General features: G+C 39.3%; 2 protein-coding genes across 2 annotated transcripts; one reads left to right on the top strand and one right to left on the bottom strand.

The window, feature by feature from the left end:
- The first annotated feature begins 808 nt into the window (after nucleotides 1-808).
- On the top strand, nucleotides 809-7,458 carry LOC131322001 (short-chain dehydrogenase TIC 32 B, chloroplastic-like). Its single transcript, XM_058353082.1, has 8 exons — nucleotides 809-1,427; nucleotides 4,886-5,117; nucleotides 5,250-5,329; nucleotides 5,574-5,727; nucleotides 5,845-5,923; nucleotides 6,099-6,183; nucleotides 6,274-6,320; nucleotides 7,005-7,458. Exons 1-8 carry the CDS (start codon nucleotides 1,301-1,303, stop codon nucleotides 7,167-7,169), a joined length of 969 nt encoding a protein of 322 aa, XP_058209065.1. The 5' UTR covers nucleotides 809-1,300; the 3' UTR covers nucleotides 7,170-7,458.
- A 244-nt stretch (nucleotides 7,459-7,702) lies between these two features.
- LOC131322002 (uncharacterized) lies at nucleotides 7,703-8,311 on the bottom strand. The gene has a single exon (XM_058353083.1). It carries the CDS (start codon nucleotides 8,275-8,277, stop codon nucleotides 7,909-7,911), a length of 369 nt encoding a protein of 122 aa, XP_058209066.1. The 5' UTR covers nucleotides 8,278-8,311; the 3' UTR covers nucleotides 7,703-7,908.
- Between the last annotated feature and the right edge of the window lie 5,362 nt (nucleotides 8,312-13,673).

Below are 13,673 nucleotides of genomic sequence, written 5' to 3'. Positions count from 1 at the left end.
AAAGAGAGAAATGTTTTGAGAACCTCAAAGAAAGAATCCCTTGAAAAGCAAAGATTTCAATGGAGGTTTTAAGAATAATAAGTTGAGAGAATGAAATATAAAGATGAGAGTAACAGTTTGAGTGAAAACTTATTAAAAAAAAATTGTGCAGAGAGAGGGGTGGGGGGGGGGGGTGGTGGTGGTGGGGGTGGGTTTGGAAGGATTGAGCTCCCGTTCAATGCTTACCCTCCTCCAATTTGGTCCAGTTTTGGCCATTTGTGGAGCCATTTTCGAGTTCACAATAATGATCGGAACTGTTCACATTTTATAGTAGGCCGAGACCATCGACTAAATTGAAAATCACGTTGATTGAATACTGTTTGATATGATTTCGAAATGCATTAAGTTGCAGATAATTGTGTTAAATGGGTGCAATTCAGTGTTGGACATTTGTTTTTAACAAGATTAATGCAGATATTGTGTCAAATCGGTTGTAAGTCAGTCTCGCACAATTTTTTTTTATAAAAATTAATGGATTTCGAAATCATATCAAATGGCATCCAATCATCACGATTTTAAATGTGATCGATTTTCTCGACGAGATCTAAAACTTGAACGCTTCTGATCATTGTTGTAAGCCATTTCAAATTGTCCCAAACTGGACCAGACTAGAAGGATAAAAGTGGGATAACACTAGACAGGAGCTGAGTCCGGTTCTAGAAACCCCATGAGAACTATTAAATTGAAGATAATACGCCAAATTCATGCCCCCTTTTTGTGTGTGTTTGGATGCACAAATTTCTTCCGGCGGATTGGAATTGCTCACGATATTCCTGTCTGCATTCTTACTCCTCATTCATCCATTCATTCGGCAGTTATCCAAACAGGGTGTAAAGGTTACTGATAAAGGAGGTAAGTTAAGGAACGGTTGAGAGGTGGGTGTAGTCCATTCTATACCGCCAATGCCAATAATAAATGTCCCCATTGTCTCCTTTCACACCCAACCTAATTCTACACGGCCAATGCCAATAAATGTCCCCATTGTCTTGTTCCACACCCAACCTTATTTTACACTTTCTACTCCTTCTACACCACCACCACCACCACCGCCTCCTCCTTTTCTTATCTGCTCTCTTTCCCTTTTTGCTCTCCTTTTCATTGCTGCTCTGTTTCATGCAAATTCCTTCTCTTCTGATTTCCCGTCAGTTCCCTCTCTCTAAATCTCAATCTCTCTCTCTCTCTCTCTGAAAATATCTGCTGAACAGGGTGTTTGCAGGAGAAGTGGGAAATTGATCAATCAATTTTGTGGGTTTTAAACAAAATGGTGAAAGTGGGAATCTTCACATTGATGACGGGAATCGCAGGCCCGAGTGGGTTTGGATCAGCTTCAACCGCTGAGAAGGTTACTGATGGGATTGATGCCAGTGATCTCACTGCCATTATCACCGGTTAGGCTTCACACAATCTATGCGTATCGATTATCTGTATTTTTCATGCTATCACTTTGTCTTTATCAATAGGTGGTGGAAGAGACTGGAATCGAACCGGACCGAAAGTCTTAATAAATTGGGTCGGCTAATGTAACGAGGATCTAATTAACGAGGTTTTTCATTTTGTTGACTGTCAATTCTAACTACACAATTTCTCTTCCTCTACCCGCATTCCGAACCGGCTGTGTGACTTAGAGCCAGTTCCAAAACACCTTCTTAAAAAATAAATACTTATTTTATATTTTTAAACTAAAAAATAATGTAAATGAAAAATAATTTTTTGATTTTTTTTTACCGTATTAAAGATCTCAATGAGATATTTCAAACAAGATCTATAGTGCATAGTTTTTAGATTTCAATAAGCCTATCATTTTTTAACTTGAAATTATCTTCTTAAAAAATAAGTACTTATGTCACGTTCCGGAACGGGGCCTTTATAAGACTCGAAGCATAACACAGGCGGCGGAGTTAATTTTTTTAGCACTCTCAACAATCAAATCAATTCAAGAGACAACAAAGAAAGCTTCTGTGTATGGAAAGAAATCACCAACCATTTACACATATTTTTGGGCTCATTTTATGATTTTTTTTGTGGCCTGATATATGAACTTTTTCGATTTTTATTTTATGATTTTTTTTGGTTACTTTACGAATTTTTGTGATATTGTTCATGAATTTGTTGTAAAAAAAGAAGGCGCAAGTTAAAAGGACGGCTCAAAGTTATGAGTTTTTGTGGGATCCGGAGGCGATGTAGTTAAGGCTGCAAACAAGCCGAGCCAAGTTTTACCATGTTCAAACTTGTTTATTTATTTTTTAACGAACCCCAAGCTCAAGCTTAGTGAAAACTTAACGAGTCAAGCTCCAGCCGAGCGGGTCTTAGCTTGACCAAGCTCGAGTTTGTTCACGAGCCTCAATGAACCAACGATATATATATATCCTCGCATAGGCCTAATCAAACAAAAATATTTTGATTGTGAAGGTACATATCTTTCATTTTTCTAAGGAACGGAGAAGTACTGGTGTGCGTGTGCTTTCGCCTCCCTTGGTTGATTGGTGCACATGTAGCCGAGCGGGTCTTAGCTTGACTCAAACTCGAGCTTGTTCACGAGCCTCAACGAACCAACAAAAAATGTATATATATCCTCGCATAGGCCTAATCAAACAAAAATATTTTGATTGTGAAGGTACATATCTTTTATTTTTCTATGGAACGGAGGAGTACTGGTGTGTGTGTGCTTTCGTCTTCCTTGGTTGACTGGAAAGTGAAAACGGAAAGAACGAATTATGAAATAACAATAAAAATCCTAAACTTAAATATATATACCCCAGCTCGTGAGCCGACTCGAGCCGAGTTTATCCTACCTCGAGCTCGGCTCGTTTACAAAGCGAGCTGAAAAATCGACTTGAGCTCGTTCGTTTAACTTCCGAGCAAAGCTTCAACGAGCCACTCGTTCGTTTGCAGCCCTAGCTGTAGTGCACTCCTGTGTGGTGCACATGTAAGGCGGTTCACAGCTATCAGTCTCATCAATCAACGGTCTAGATAAAACATCAATTATGACAAGTAAACCAGTCATAATTAAAAATCATATCTCAACCATTCATTGTCACGATCAATAGGTGTGCGCCCTATAGGGTGTCTTGCCGGGCCTTGCACTCCAGAATTTCCCAATCCGTTTTTGTGGCGTTGTTTACGATTTTTTATGGTGTTGTTTATGAAATTTTGGGTGTGGTTTATGATTTTTTGGGGTCCAAATACCAATTTTTTTAGTGTTTAATTATGATTCTTTGTGGCAATTTACAAATTTTTGTGGCTAGTAGATACGGTACACCTACAAATGGGGGTGTTTGTTGTCATCATTTTGAATTGATTGCCAAAATAGGGGTGTTTGTTGTCATCATTCTGAATTGTGTGCCAATCTGTTGTTTCGGAATTCATCTTTCTTTGTGGAGAAATTTTTCAGTGCCGGGTGGGCACGAGCCACGTGGTGCCGAGGGGGTGTTTTGATAATTTTACACTAAAAAATTACCCAAACAGATTTGGGCCGTCCAATACACGTTTGGACCGCCGAGATGGTGCTCGGCACCACGTGGCCTATGCCCACTCGGCACCGAAAAACTAGGTTTGTTTTTAGAAGTGGGTATGCCCCACAGCATGCTATAGTTCTGTTGGTTCTGTGGATTTTGATTTTGTTTTTTTGATTTTGTTGATTTCTGGAATTTGCTTTTCATTTGGTTTTGGTTAGAGAATTACTATCAATTAGGCTTTGTTAGATTTGTGGAGGGCAAGGAGTTGGGTCAGGACAATGCAACGGAAACCTTCAAGATTTAGAGATTCTTTGATTGGTATTATTGGTTTTCTTCATTTCTATTTCTCCGTTCATTGGGTTTTCTTTATACAACTACTAGGCTCTGTTGGGATCAAGAACTATCTCTTCAAGAAGACCCACCTAAGAGGGTGAATATTACCATCCTTCTTATTGGTTGAAATGGTGTGAACCTCACCACAAAGTGACGTCATGCTTACCAAAAAGTGTATTGCATGGTAAGCATGACATCACTTTGTGGTGGGGTCTACACCATTTCAACCAATAAGAGAAAGGGTAATGTTCACTCTCTTTTAAGGAGGGTGAACAAAATTGCACTCCTTGAGAAAGCTAGGCGTAGGTGTACCGTAAAAATGTTACTCGATATTTTTGGTGTACATTACCATATTTGTTTTGTGTCAGCATTTTTTTGTTAGTTTTTTTATTGTGGTAATGTAGGGTGTCCCGGGCCAGTTTGGGCGTACCTCAAACTAATCCATACAGCCCCTCCCACAGCCGTTTCACACGCTTACACGTGGTGGTGAGGTGGCTCCAAGAGTTATTGGCAAGGAGAATCGAATTTGAGACTTTAGGATGGAGCAAACACCTAAGTCTCAGGGCAAGATTATTTTGCTTTATGTTTTTTTGGTAAAAATATGAATAGGTGTGTACGGTAAACTCCAATTTTGTTATACTCTGTACCTATTTTGTGGTTCATGATGCATTTTATTGGTAGCCAAAATTTTTGTCACCAAAAGTTTTTTAGACGTGTACCACAGGCTTCTACCGGCATTTATAGAGAGAAAAATGTTGATTAAAAAAAAAGAGGGAAAGAAAAATGCAAATGCAATTTGAGTAGGGATTTTGTTGAGGGATTTTAGAGATTGAGAAATGTAAATACAATTAAGCTCGGATCTGTTTGTATAAGAATATGTGGACGGATTTAGAAAAAAAGGACTGTAAAGATAGGGAGTTAAAAGGCTTCTCAGCTACCATGTGGAGGAATTTATGACATACATTGAACTTCTTGGTCAACTTTAATATTGAACTTATTGATTTCGTTTACCTTATTTTGTCAATGCCTTCTAAATGGAAACTTTGGTGCAAGCGCAGGAGGGGCAAGCGGAATTGGGCTGGAGACTGCGAGAGTTTTAGCCCTTAGGAATGCCCATGTCGTCATTGCAGCGAGGAACATGGAGGCTGCAAATGAAGCCAAACAGCTCATTCTTAAGGACAACCAAGCTGCTCGTGTGGATGTCCTAAAACTCGACCTCTCCTCGATGAAGTCTATTAGAGCGTTCGTTGACAACTTTAACGCTCTAAATCTCCCGCTTAACCTCTTAATGTGATCTCTCTCTCTCTCTCTCTCTCTCTCTCTCTCTCTCTCTCCCTATGTATACACTGTAGTTTCTGTTCAACAAATCGCCAATAGAATTCTGAAATCACATATTAATCAAACCATTGACATATGATTCAGAAACAATGCTGGTGTTATGTTTTGCCCCTACCAGCTATCGGAAGACGGAATAGAGATGCAGTTTGCAACAAATCATCTTGGTAGGTAGTATTAAAGCATCTACTGCTCCGTTTATTTCGGCCGAAAACATTTTCTGGTGTTTGGTTGTCACATTGAAAATACATTGTTATATTCTTTTTCTGATAGTGCAAATAAGAGAAAATAAGGAAAGATGTTTAAGTTTTTTGCCGATATAACTAGATGGTAAAGGCGGTTTAGTCTGTCTTGTTGATGATTCCAAGCTCTCCTGATGGTGTTTCTTCTTGAATTAACTGGTTATACCAGGTCATTTTCTTTTAACAAACTTAGTCCTCGACAAAATGAAGGAGACGGCAAGAGCTACTGGTATTGAAGGCAGGATTGTGAACCTGTCATCGGTTGCACACCTCCACACTTATGAAGGTGGAGTAGAACTCGACAAGATTAATGACAAAGACTAGTACAACTCTGACCTGGTTCTTGTGTCTTCTTGAGCATTTACAAGTCAAATACGTTTGTATAAACTGAAGCTTATGTAACTTGGTCTTTCTGTCAATTCCTTTGTCCTGTCTATCAGTTATTCTGACAAAAAGGCGTATGGACAATCCAAATTAGCAAACTTATTGCACGCCAATGAGCTTGCTCGTCGTTTGCAGGTCAAATTACCTTTTCGTCTTTCTTGTTTTCTTGAGCGCTCCGACTAAAAGCAACAGATTATTCATTGTTTTCCTATTTTTTATTTTCCTTTCAACACTCATTTCTTTCTTCCATTCATAGCATTTGTGTCATATATTTCTGGTGTCTGATCTTATTTCTTCACCTGTCAAGCAGGAAGAAGGTGCAAATATATCAGTCAACTCAGTGCATCCTGGGTTAATAATGACAAATCTCTTTAGACATTCTGGCATTCTAATGAGTATGTACTTTGCATTTTCGCCGACAGAAAATTATCCAACACATAGATTGAAAGGCTAGTCTGATTGTTTCACTTGTGTGCTTTTGGCAGGGGTTTTGAAGGCATTCACTTGTCTCCTATGGAAGAACGTCCCACAGGTAATCAGTCCAAACCAATAAGAATGGGGGAAAAAGTGCAATCCCTTGTTACCGGTTGATTTGACTTGGCAGTAATTTTGTTTTGTGCCACTTTGAGGTGAGATGATGTGAGTCTACTTCTACAGAGGTTTTGCCATTCTAGAACAATAATGTGTTACAAACAAATTTTCGGGTATTTCAGTCTGATTCTAGTTCAGCGATCTAGAGCCACCCTGTGTTTTTATTAGATGATGATGGATTTGCTGAACTTGGTTCCCGTTTAGAACGGTGAAGTTGGGAAGTCACCTGTCCAAATTGAAAGGTTTAGATTGTGCTAACTTGAAGAACTGTCCAATTTGAAAGGTTTAGGTCAATACTACCATGGAAAATAACTATTCAAGTCTGTCTAGTAACTACCCTCTTGTTTTTGTTTCCCTTGTGCCAACGTGAACCACTTACCACTTTCGCCCATCTCCTCCATCGAAACCTTCCATTCTTCGATCAACAATTGGGATTTCTCTTGATTCACAACCAAAGTTGAAAGCCTAAATCCGGCGAATCCTCTCGTCAATTTGGGGAAAGGGGCATAAGCACTTCACTCACTAGGGAATGGAATTCATTCACTTGCATTCACGATTCATGAATGTTTTTACAAGTAATGGCATTCTATAGATCACTTATTTCGTTCTCTTTCCCTTTTTTCAGGGTGCGGCCACAACGTGCTATGTCGCGCTCCACCCAAATTTGAAAGGTGTAACAGGAAAGTATTTCATGGACTGCAACGAGATCCCACCAGGCAAGCTTGCCACAGATAAGGTGTTAGCCAAGCAACTGTGGGATTTCAGCAACAATTTGGTTAATTCAGCTTGAAACCTTCAAAATACCTCCTCCCGTTCTATCCGACGAATCTTCTCTCTACATCAATAATAAAGCTGTTAAACACAGCCAGCCTGCCTGCCTAGTGTCCATGAGTTCCGGTACTGTATGTTTTTTAGGGGTCTGCATCTTGATGGTGAGAGTTATATACAGTTAGTTGCTTGCCTCAATCTGAAAATCGCAGTTGCCTATGACTTCCAATAATGGAACAATCTCTGCAAACTTTACTCGACAGTTATATAGAAAGTTTGGGAATAGACATGGATTTCTGCTTTTTGATATTGTCCCTGTTTTTGGACACTACATATTGTGTTTTAACAATTATGTATTTTTTCTCGATAACCGGGTGTTCGGGCTAGCCTGTGGCACCTCGACTAATTCCGGGGCTATGAAGTTAACAACCGGACAAACCTCCAATGGCCCCAAGATTTGAAATTTTTGAAAACAAGATACAACAGCCAAACAAAATCAGAGATCCTCCCTCCTAACTGCAGCAAATCAAGCCTGACAAAACCTAGAACTCAAGCTTTTAAAATTGTTTACTCAATCCAAACAAAACCAGAGAGATCCTCCCATGGTTTAGACTTTGTTTTCGGAACGCAATTGTATTCAAATCTTTACACTCAAAAAGCGTCCACAAATGAAACAAAGAACCCCCAAGCTTTTAAAATCGTGAAAGTACAGAATCAGAGAACCAAACCGTGATTTGATTCGGGACTTAGGCTCCGAGGCTTTAATGCGTCTCCTCATCCACCTCCCACAAACCCAAGGCACGGACCACGCAAGCCGAACCGGCAACAACGACCGCCGCGAAAACTGGAGGAACCAACAAATCCATCTTGGACCGGCGGAACATGTGAGCCGGGAGGCAGAAAACCTCCGTCGGAACATCCATCGGTACCCTAACGAAGTCCCCCGCCTCGCACGCGTCGGAGAACATAGAAGTCGGAGCGATCGCTGAGACGAACACTGCCTCTGGTACGAATGAAGCGACCGCCACGGTCAGCGTCAGGATCGTCGTCCACGTGATGGCGGAGAGGAACAACGGCCGCCATGAGTTGAGGCTTCGGAACATTGAATTGAAGGTGGGGAAATTGATCATCTGGAAGAGACAATGGCAGGGGACGGTTTTGAGATGTTTTGTGCATCAATGTGCATATGTAAGTATAGTTATATTGAGAGAGAGAGAGAGAGAGAGAGAGAGAGAGAGGATGAACCTAATCTCAACTACTTAGGGCAATATGTGAAGTTGAGTTGGTGTGTGCTGATCTTGTGAGTTTGACCAATGTTTCTGTTAGTTCAAGCTCGGGCTTGATAAGCTTTATCAAAATACAAAGTCTAGGAACACGCCATCTCAAAATAACTTCAAATTCAACAATTGCGTTTAGAACCGTTCGATGTATATGCAGCTCTGGATACGATTGTGTAAGGAATTTTAAAGCGTCCCTAGCAATACACTTGAGCATCACTAGATTTTGTTACAACTTAATTCAGAACCCATGGCTATTCTATGAAGGGTTTACTATGGACAAATCAAATGAAGCTGGCTCACAATTTGTTATTCCAACATTGTCCAAAACAAATAAACATAAATTTAACTGATGCCCTTGATGACTATAAGGGCATAAAAGGAAATGTAAATATTATAACCACCCACCCCACAAAGTGGGGCAGTTTTTTTTAGCCCTTCTTCAGGAACTACTTCAGGTTTTTTTTTTTAATTATCCCAAAAGTAAGAGCAATGTTTTGTTTGGAATAAGATAATGCCAAAGTTGTTTTTATTAATGCCAAAATTATAGTAGTGTACAAAGCCTTGATTTAATTGTTGAGTTTGGTTGTCTCGTGGACTCCCACAATTGATGTAGTGTCCGGGGAAAAAAAAAAAAAAAGAAGATGATGCCAAACCCCTTAAATCCTATTCCTAACCAAATCATCGATTAATTTTTACTTTGTCGTTAACTGTTCCTAACTCATTGGAGATTTAACAGCACAAAATATAAAAATAAAAAATAAAAAATGGAAGCTAGACAACAAACCGCTGCAATCAACAAACAAAGGGAGCTAGCTAGGCGCGCTTTAACAGAGCAACAAATTAAGGAAGAGAAAAAAAACAAAATCATTTTCTCGGGCAATATGGCTGTGGAGGGTAGTTTTGACTTTTACTACCTTTCGTCGGGCGGGCTACTCTTGATCCGGTAACTGAATTGAAAGGATTAGCATTTTTCGTTAACAAAAATTAGTCATATTAAGTGATGTTGAAACGGAATAATACATGCTCGATCACTACCATTATTATTACTTAATAATAGTATTGCTTACAAAATTGGAGAATATATATAGTCTTAATGCGATTATAGAGAACCCAATGAAACAACAGCGTACAAGAGTAACATAGAAAAAAAGAAACAGATCAAAGCTTTTAGTGGAAAGCACATAGCGGCAAAAAAAAAAAAAAATATCCAACAACACCTTTTTATGTAATTGAACGAGGTGCTCGTATATGCCGATGCTCACAAGTCATTCTCGTTTACGGTCATTTCATCCCAGTAATATTTGGGGACTTCGTTGATCAGCTCTTGTACAGTTAATTCATGAGAGGGCCTTGCGGTCTTGATTGCGTAGGCCGCGGAGCAAGCTGCCGACGCTGCTACCATGGAGCAACAACCGCATTGTCCATGTTCCGTAGTCTGTCGAAAATTTTTCGGAAGGACACCAGGATCAAACATGTGCCACGACCACGCCCATGGTTTACTTTGGTCCACGTCAGACATCTCTTTTGTGGTACAAAAATCTGATGAGATTTGAATAGAAAACACAAACAAGTTTCAGGTGAAGAAAAGTAAGATTCTGTACCTGTACTATGACGAGGGAAGAGCTTAGCTTAGCTATTTTATAAAATTAAATACGTACCTAGCTAGGTCAATATGCATACCAGGGGCATATTAAGAGATTAGTGCAAAATTTACGGATATCAACTTCAAATATCAAATTTCTAGTAGCAAAATCCTCTACGTGGGATTATACATATAATGGATTTCGGTCCGGTAGTTGTAGCGGAGAGCAACAAAAACGGCGGCGAAGTTTGGGGGTTGATTGTACGGCAATGGAGTTCCGTTGGGACCGGTTCGGGGCTGTTTTTGGACTGTTTTGCGGCTGGACGGTGGCTGATTTGTGACTGAAATGGGGCTGGTTTCGGAGCTAAAATGGAGCTGTTACATGGCTGTTCAGAACTGGTATTTTTCGGGCTGTTTCGGTGCTTAAACGGGGTTGGAAATGGTGGCTGGTGGTGTCTAGCTAGGATTGAGAAATAAGGATGAAGGAGAAGATGTGAGAATGAAAAAGAAAAGTGACGACATCTCTCTCTCTCTCTCTCTCTCTCACGGCTGTTGGACTAAAAAGTGAAGAAAATATTACTATTAAGTTGTGTTTCTCCTCTCTCTTTCTCTCCTGCTGAAAATGGGAAGTGAAAAGGATTGGGTTTGGTTTAACTTGTAAACGAAGATGGGCAGATGGGAGATTGGGTGAGTGATTGGACTCTCGTGAATGTACTATATATTCTATCTATCAAAAAAATGTATTATATAAGAATCTCGGATTCTTGTGAATGTATTATGTTGGAAATTTACGGAATTTCGAGTGAATGAAACCGGGATTTTGGAGGGTCTTCCGAGGCAACCGGTCCCCGGTTCGTTGTATCTGGACGCACCACCACAATCAATAGACGTATTGATGTGTGTGGCCGTAACTCCCGTAACCCCTCTACCTTGATGGCAGTATTACTCCTCCCCATGTTGGCCATGATGATGTTTTATTCAGCAATTGATGGCTGTTTTATTCTTGTAACCTCCAAGCATTTGATGGCAGCATAATGGCTGAATTCATTTCAGCAATTGATGGCTGCATTCACCCCCTTCTTCCTCCTCCACTCTATATAAAGGAGGCTCACGTTTTGGAGGAAAATCAGAAAATTCCAGCCCTTCCAATAATTCCAGCATATTGTTCTTTGAGAGAGAGTGACAGGCGGTAGTCAGTTCGCCAAGGCGGTTGACGGCGGTGTTCCGACGGCTTGCGGTTTAGCCGAGCCAACCCTGGGAGGAAGACGCCGAACAAGAACCTACAACACCGACGGTAGGCGGCGAATCTTTCTTAAGGAGACTGTGGTATCACACAGGACTCGGTTTGATTTTCATTCAATCTGTTTGTATCTCGTTTCATAATCTGTCTATTGTTATGTATTCTGTAACTTCGAATTATCAATGGAATTGTTCTCTGGAATTTTCTGTTATTGCCGTATTTTTCCCAACATATTATGTATTCTATCTATCAATATAAGGTAGCATATAGGTTACAAAAAGGTTGTGAATTCACTAGCTGTTCAAAATACTATAAGAAAACCAGATCCAAACCCAAAACTTGTACAGCTATATTATATAGTACCTTATATTGAAAGATAGAATATATAATACATTCAAGAGAGTCAGAAACTATTATATAGTACCTTATATTGATAGATAGAATATATAGTACATTTACGAGAGTCCGAGACTTTTATATAGTATCTTATATTGATAGATAGATTATATTGAGCTCATTTACTAGACGACAAACTTTATGATTCCCATTTTTCCTATCCTAAGCCAAGGCACAACAGCAATGGAGCTCTAGTTTATCAAATGAAAATTTTGTCAGTTCTTTTCTAAATCAAATTTTCTTGTAATTTCTGATCTATAAATTTTGTTTAGGGTTCCAGTAAAAAATAAGTTTTATCGGATACCGGAAAGAGCGTTTAAGTTACATCCAAATAAACTTAAATGCTCTTATCAGTATCCAAATAAACTTATTTTTATAGGGATTCTAAATAAAGTACTTTAAAAAAGATGAGCGACTCCAATCATTTTTTGGGAACCCGTCCAAACCATCTGTATGCTGGGTCTGTGTTGCTACATCTATACGGGTAGCATCTTTTTGTATAAAAGTACTCTCATGAATGTAGTATAGAAGATGAGGTAGTTTTGAACTCTGCTATTGGTACCAACCAATAGCATAATGATGGGATACCGACGGGCATGCGGGGCCAACTCCGGATCCCACACAGATGATTTAAGCCGTTCAATAGTTCAAAAAGAAAAATGAGTGGGTCTATGAAAAATCAGCTCAATCCAATATGAATAGGTTCTCGATCCAATTTTTCATTTTTTTTTTCATTCAGACTTTGAATCCTGAAATCTAAATGACAAAATTGAAGATTAGATCGAGCACTTAGACATCAAATTGACTGCTGATTGTTTACGGGCCCACTTGGGTTTATTTTTTTAAATCATTGAACGGCTGGGTTATCCATGCGGGACATAGAGTGGGCTCCTGGTGCCCATTGATACCCTATCAGTATGGGAGTGGTCGGTCCCCTTAGCTTTATTGCTACAAAAGTCTCATGAATGGACTATAGAAATTATGCATCACTCTGTATAAAAATGCTCTCGTAAATGTATTACTATAGAATATGAGGTACGGTCAAAGGCAAAAGTCTCGTGAATATCATGTACTATGTAGAAGATGAGGTACGTATATAAAAGTCTCGTGACAAAACCTGAATGGTTGGAGTTCCTTTTTCTTTTCTTTTTTCTTTCTTTGTTTGTTTGGTGCTGCTGTTAAGCTTATGTTTTGGTGGAGTAAAACTACTTCATTTATAATGGAGGAGTAAAACTACGTTGTTTCAGTAGTGGACGAGTAACACTGACTAGATATCAAAATCCACTGTCAAGATATATTTCCCTAGTTTTTTTCTCTTTAGTTCAAAAGAAGAAGAAGATATATTTCTCTTGATTGAATATTGAACCAAAGCTCTACCATAAAACTAGATTTCTATAAAATGAATAATCTACTCTTTTCTTTGAAAAAATAAGTGAGTCTGTGTCAATCACAAACTTGAACAATAGCACAACTCTATTAAAGGAACTGGATGAATACCAAGCCTTTCGGGATCCATTTTGATGATTAAGACCCTTGGTGTTTTGAGGTTCAAGACCTTGTTGAGGTTTTATTTATTTATTTATGTTTTCCACAGTTATACAGATGCTAAAAGGGGTAGTCTTCTCGTGAATGTTAAAAGGGTGGAGGACGAAGAATCTCGTAAATGTAAAAAGTATTCATAGCTTGCAGTCCTCCTTAGTCCTTGCATGCAAATGGGGTGTTTGGGGGGAATGAGAATCCTTTGTCCAGATTTTGCACACAGAGTGACAACAAAACACAATAATGAAGGATTTGATGATCAAGGGCCCATTGGAGAATAGCTAGAGATTGTCCACCTTTTATTCACAGAGTGACAACACAACACAATAATGAAGAATTTGATAATCTATCCAACCGCATGATAATGGTACCAACATCATCCACCGACGACGTTTCTTCTATCTCCCATCTGCGCCATACTTGGTATTATAAAGATAAGAATGATCAACTTGAAGGGAAGATTTTGTAGCGAAACTTTTTAGCCATAGA

The sequence above is a fragment of the Rhododendron vialii genome, chromosome 4a (genome assembly GCF_030253575.1).
Source record: "Rhododendron vialii isolate Sample 1 chromosome 4a, ASM3025357v1".
In the NCBI taxonomy this organism is placed as follows: domain Eukaryota; kingdom Viridiplantae; phylum Streptophyta; class Magnoliopsida; order Ericales; family Ericaceae; genus Rhododendron; species Rhododendron vialii.
The sequence above is the reverse complement of the archived record's forward strand: the minus strand, read 5'-3'. Positions and strand labels throughout refer to the sequence as shown.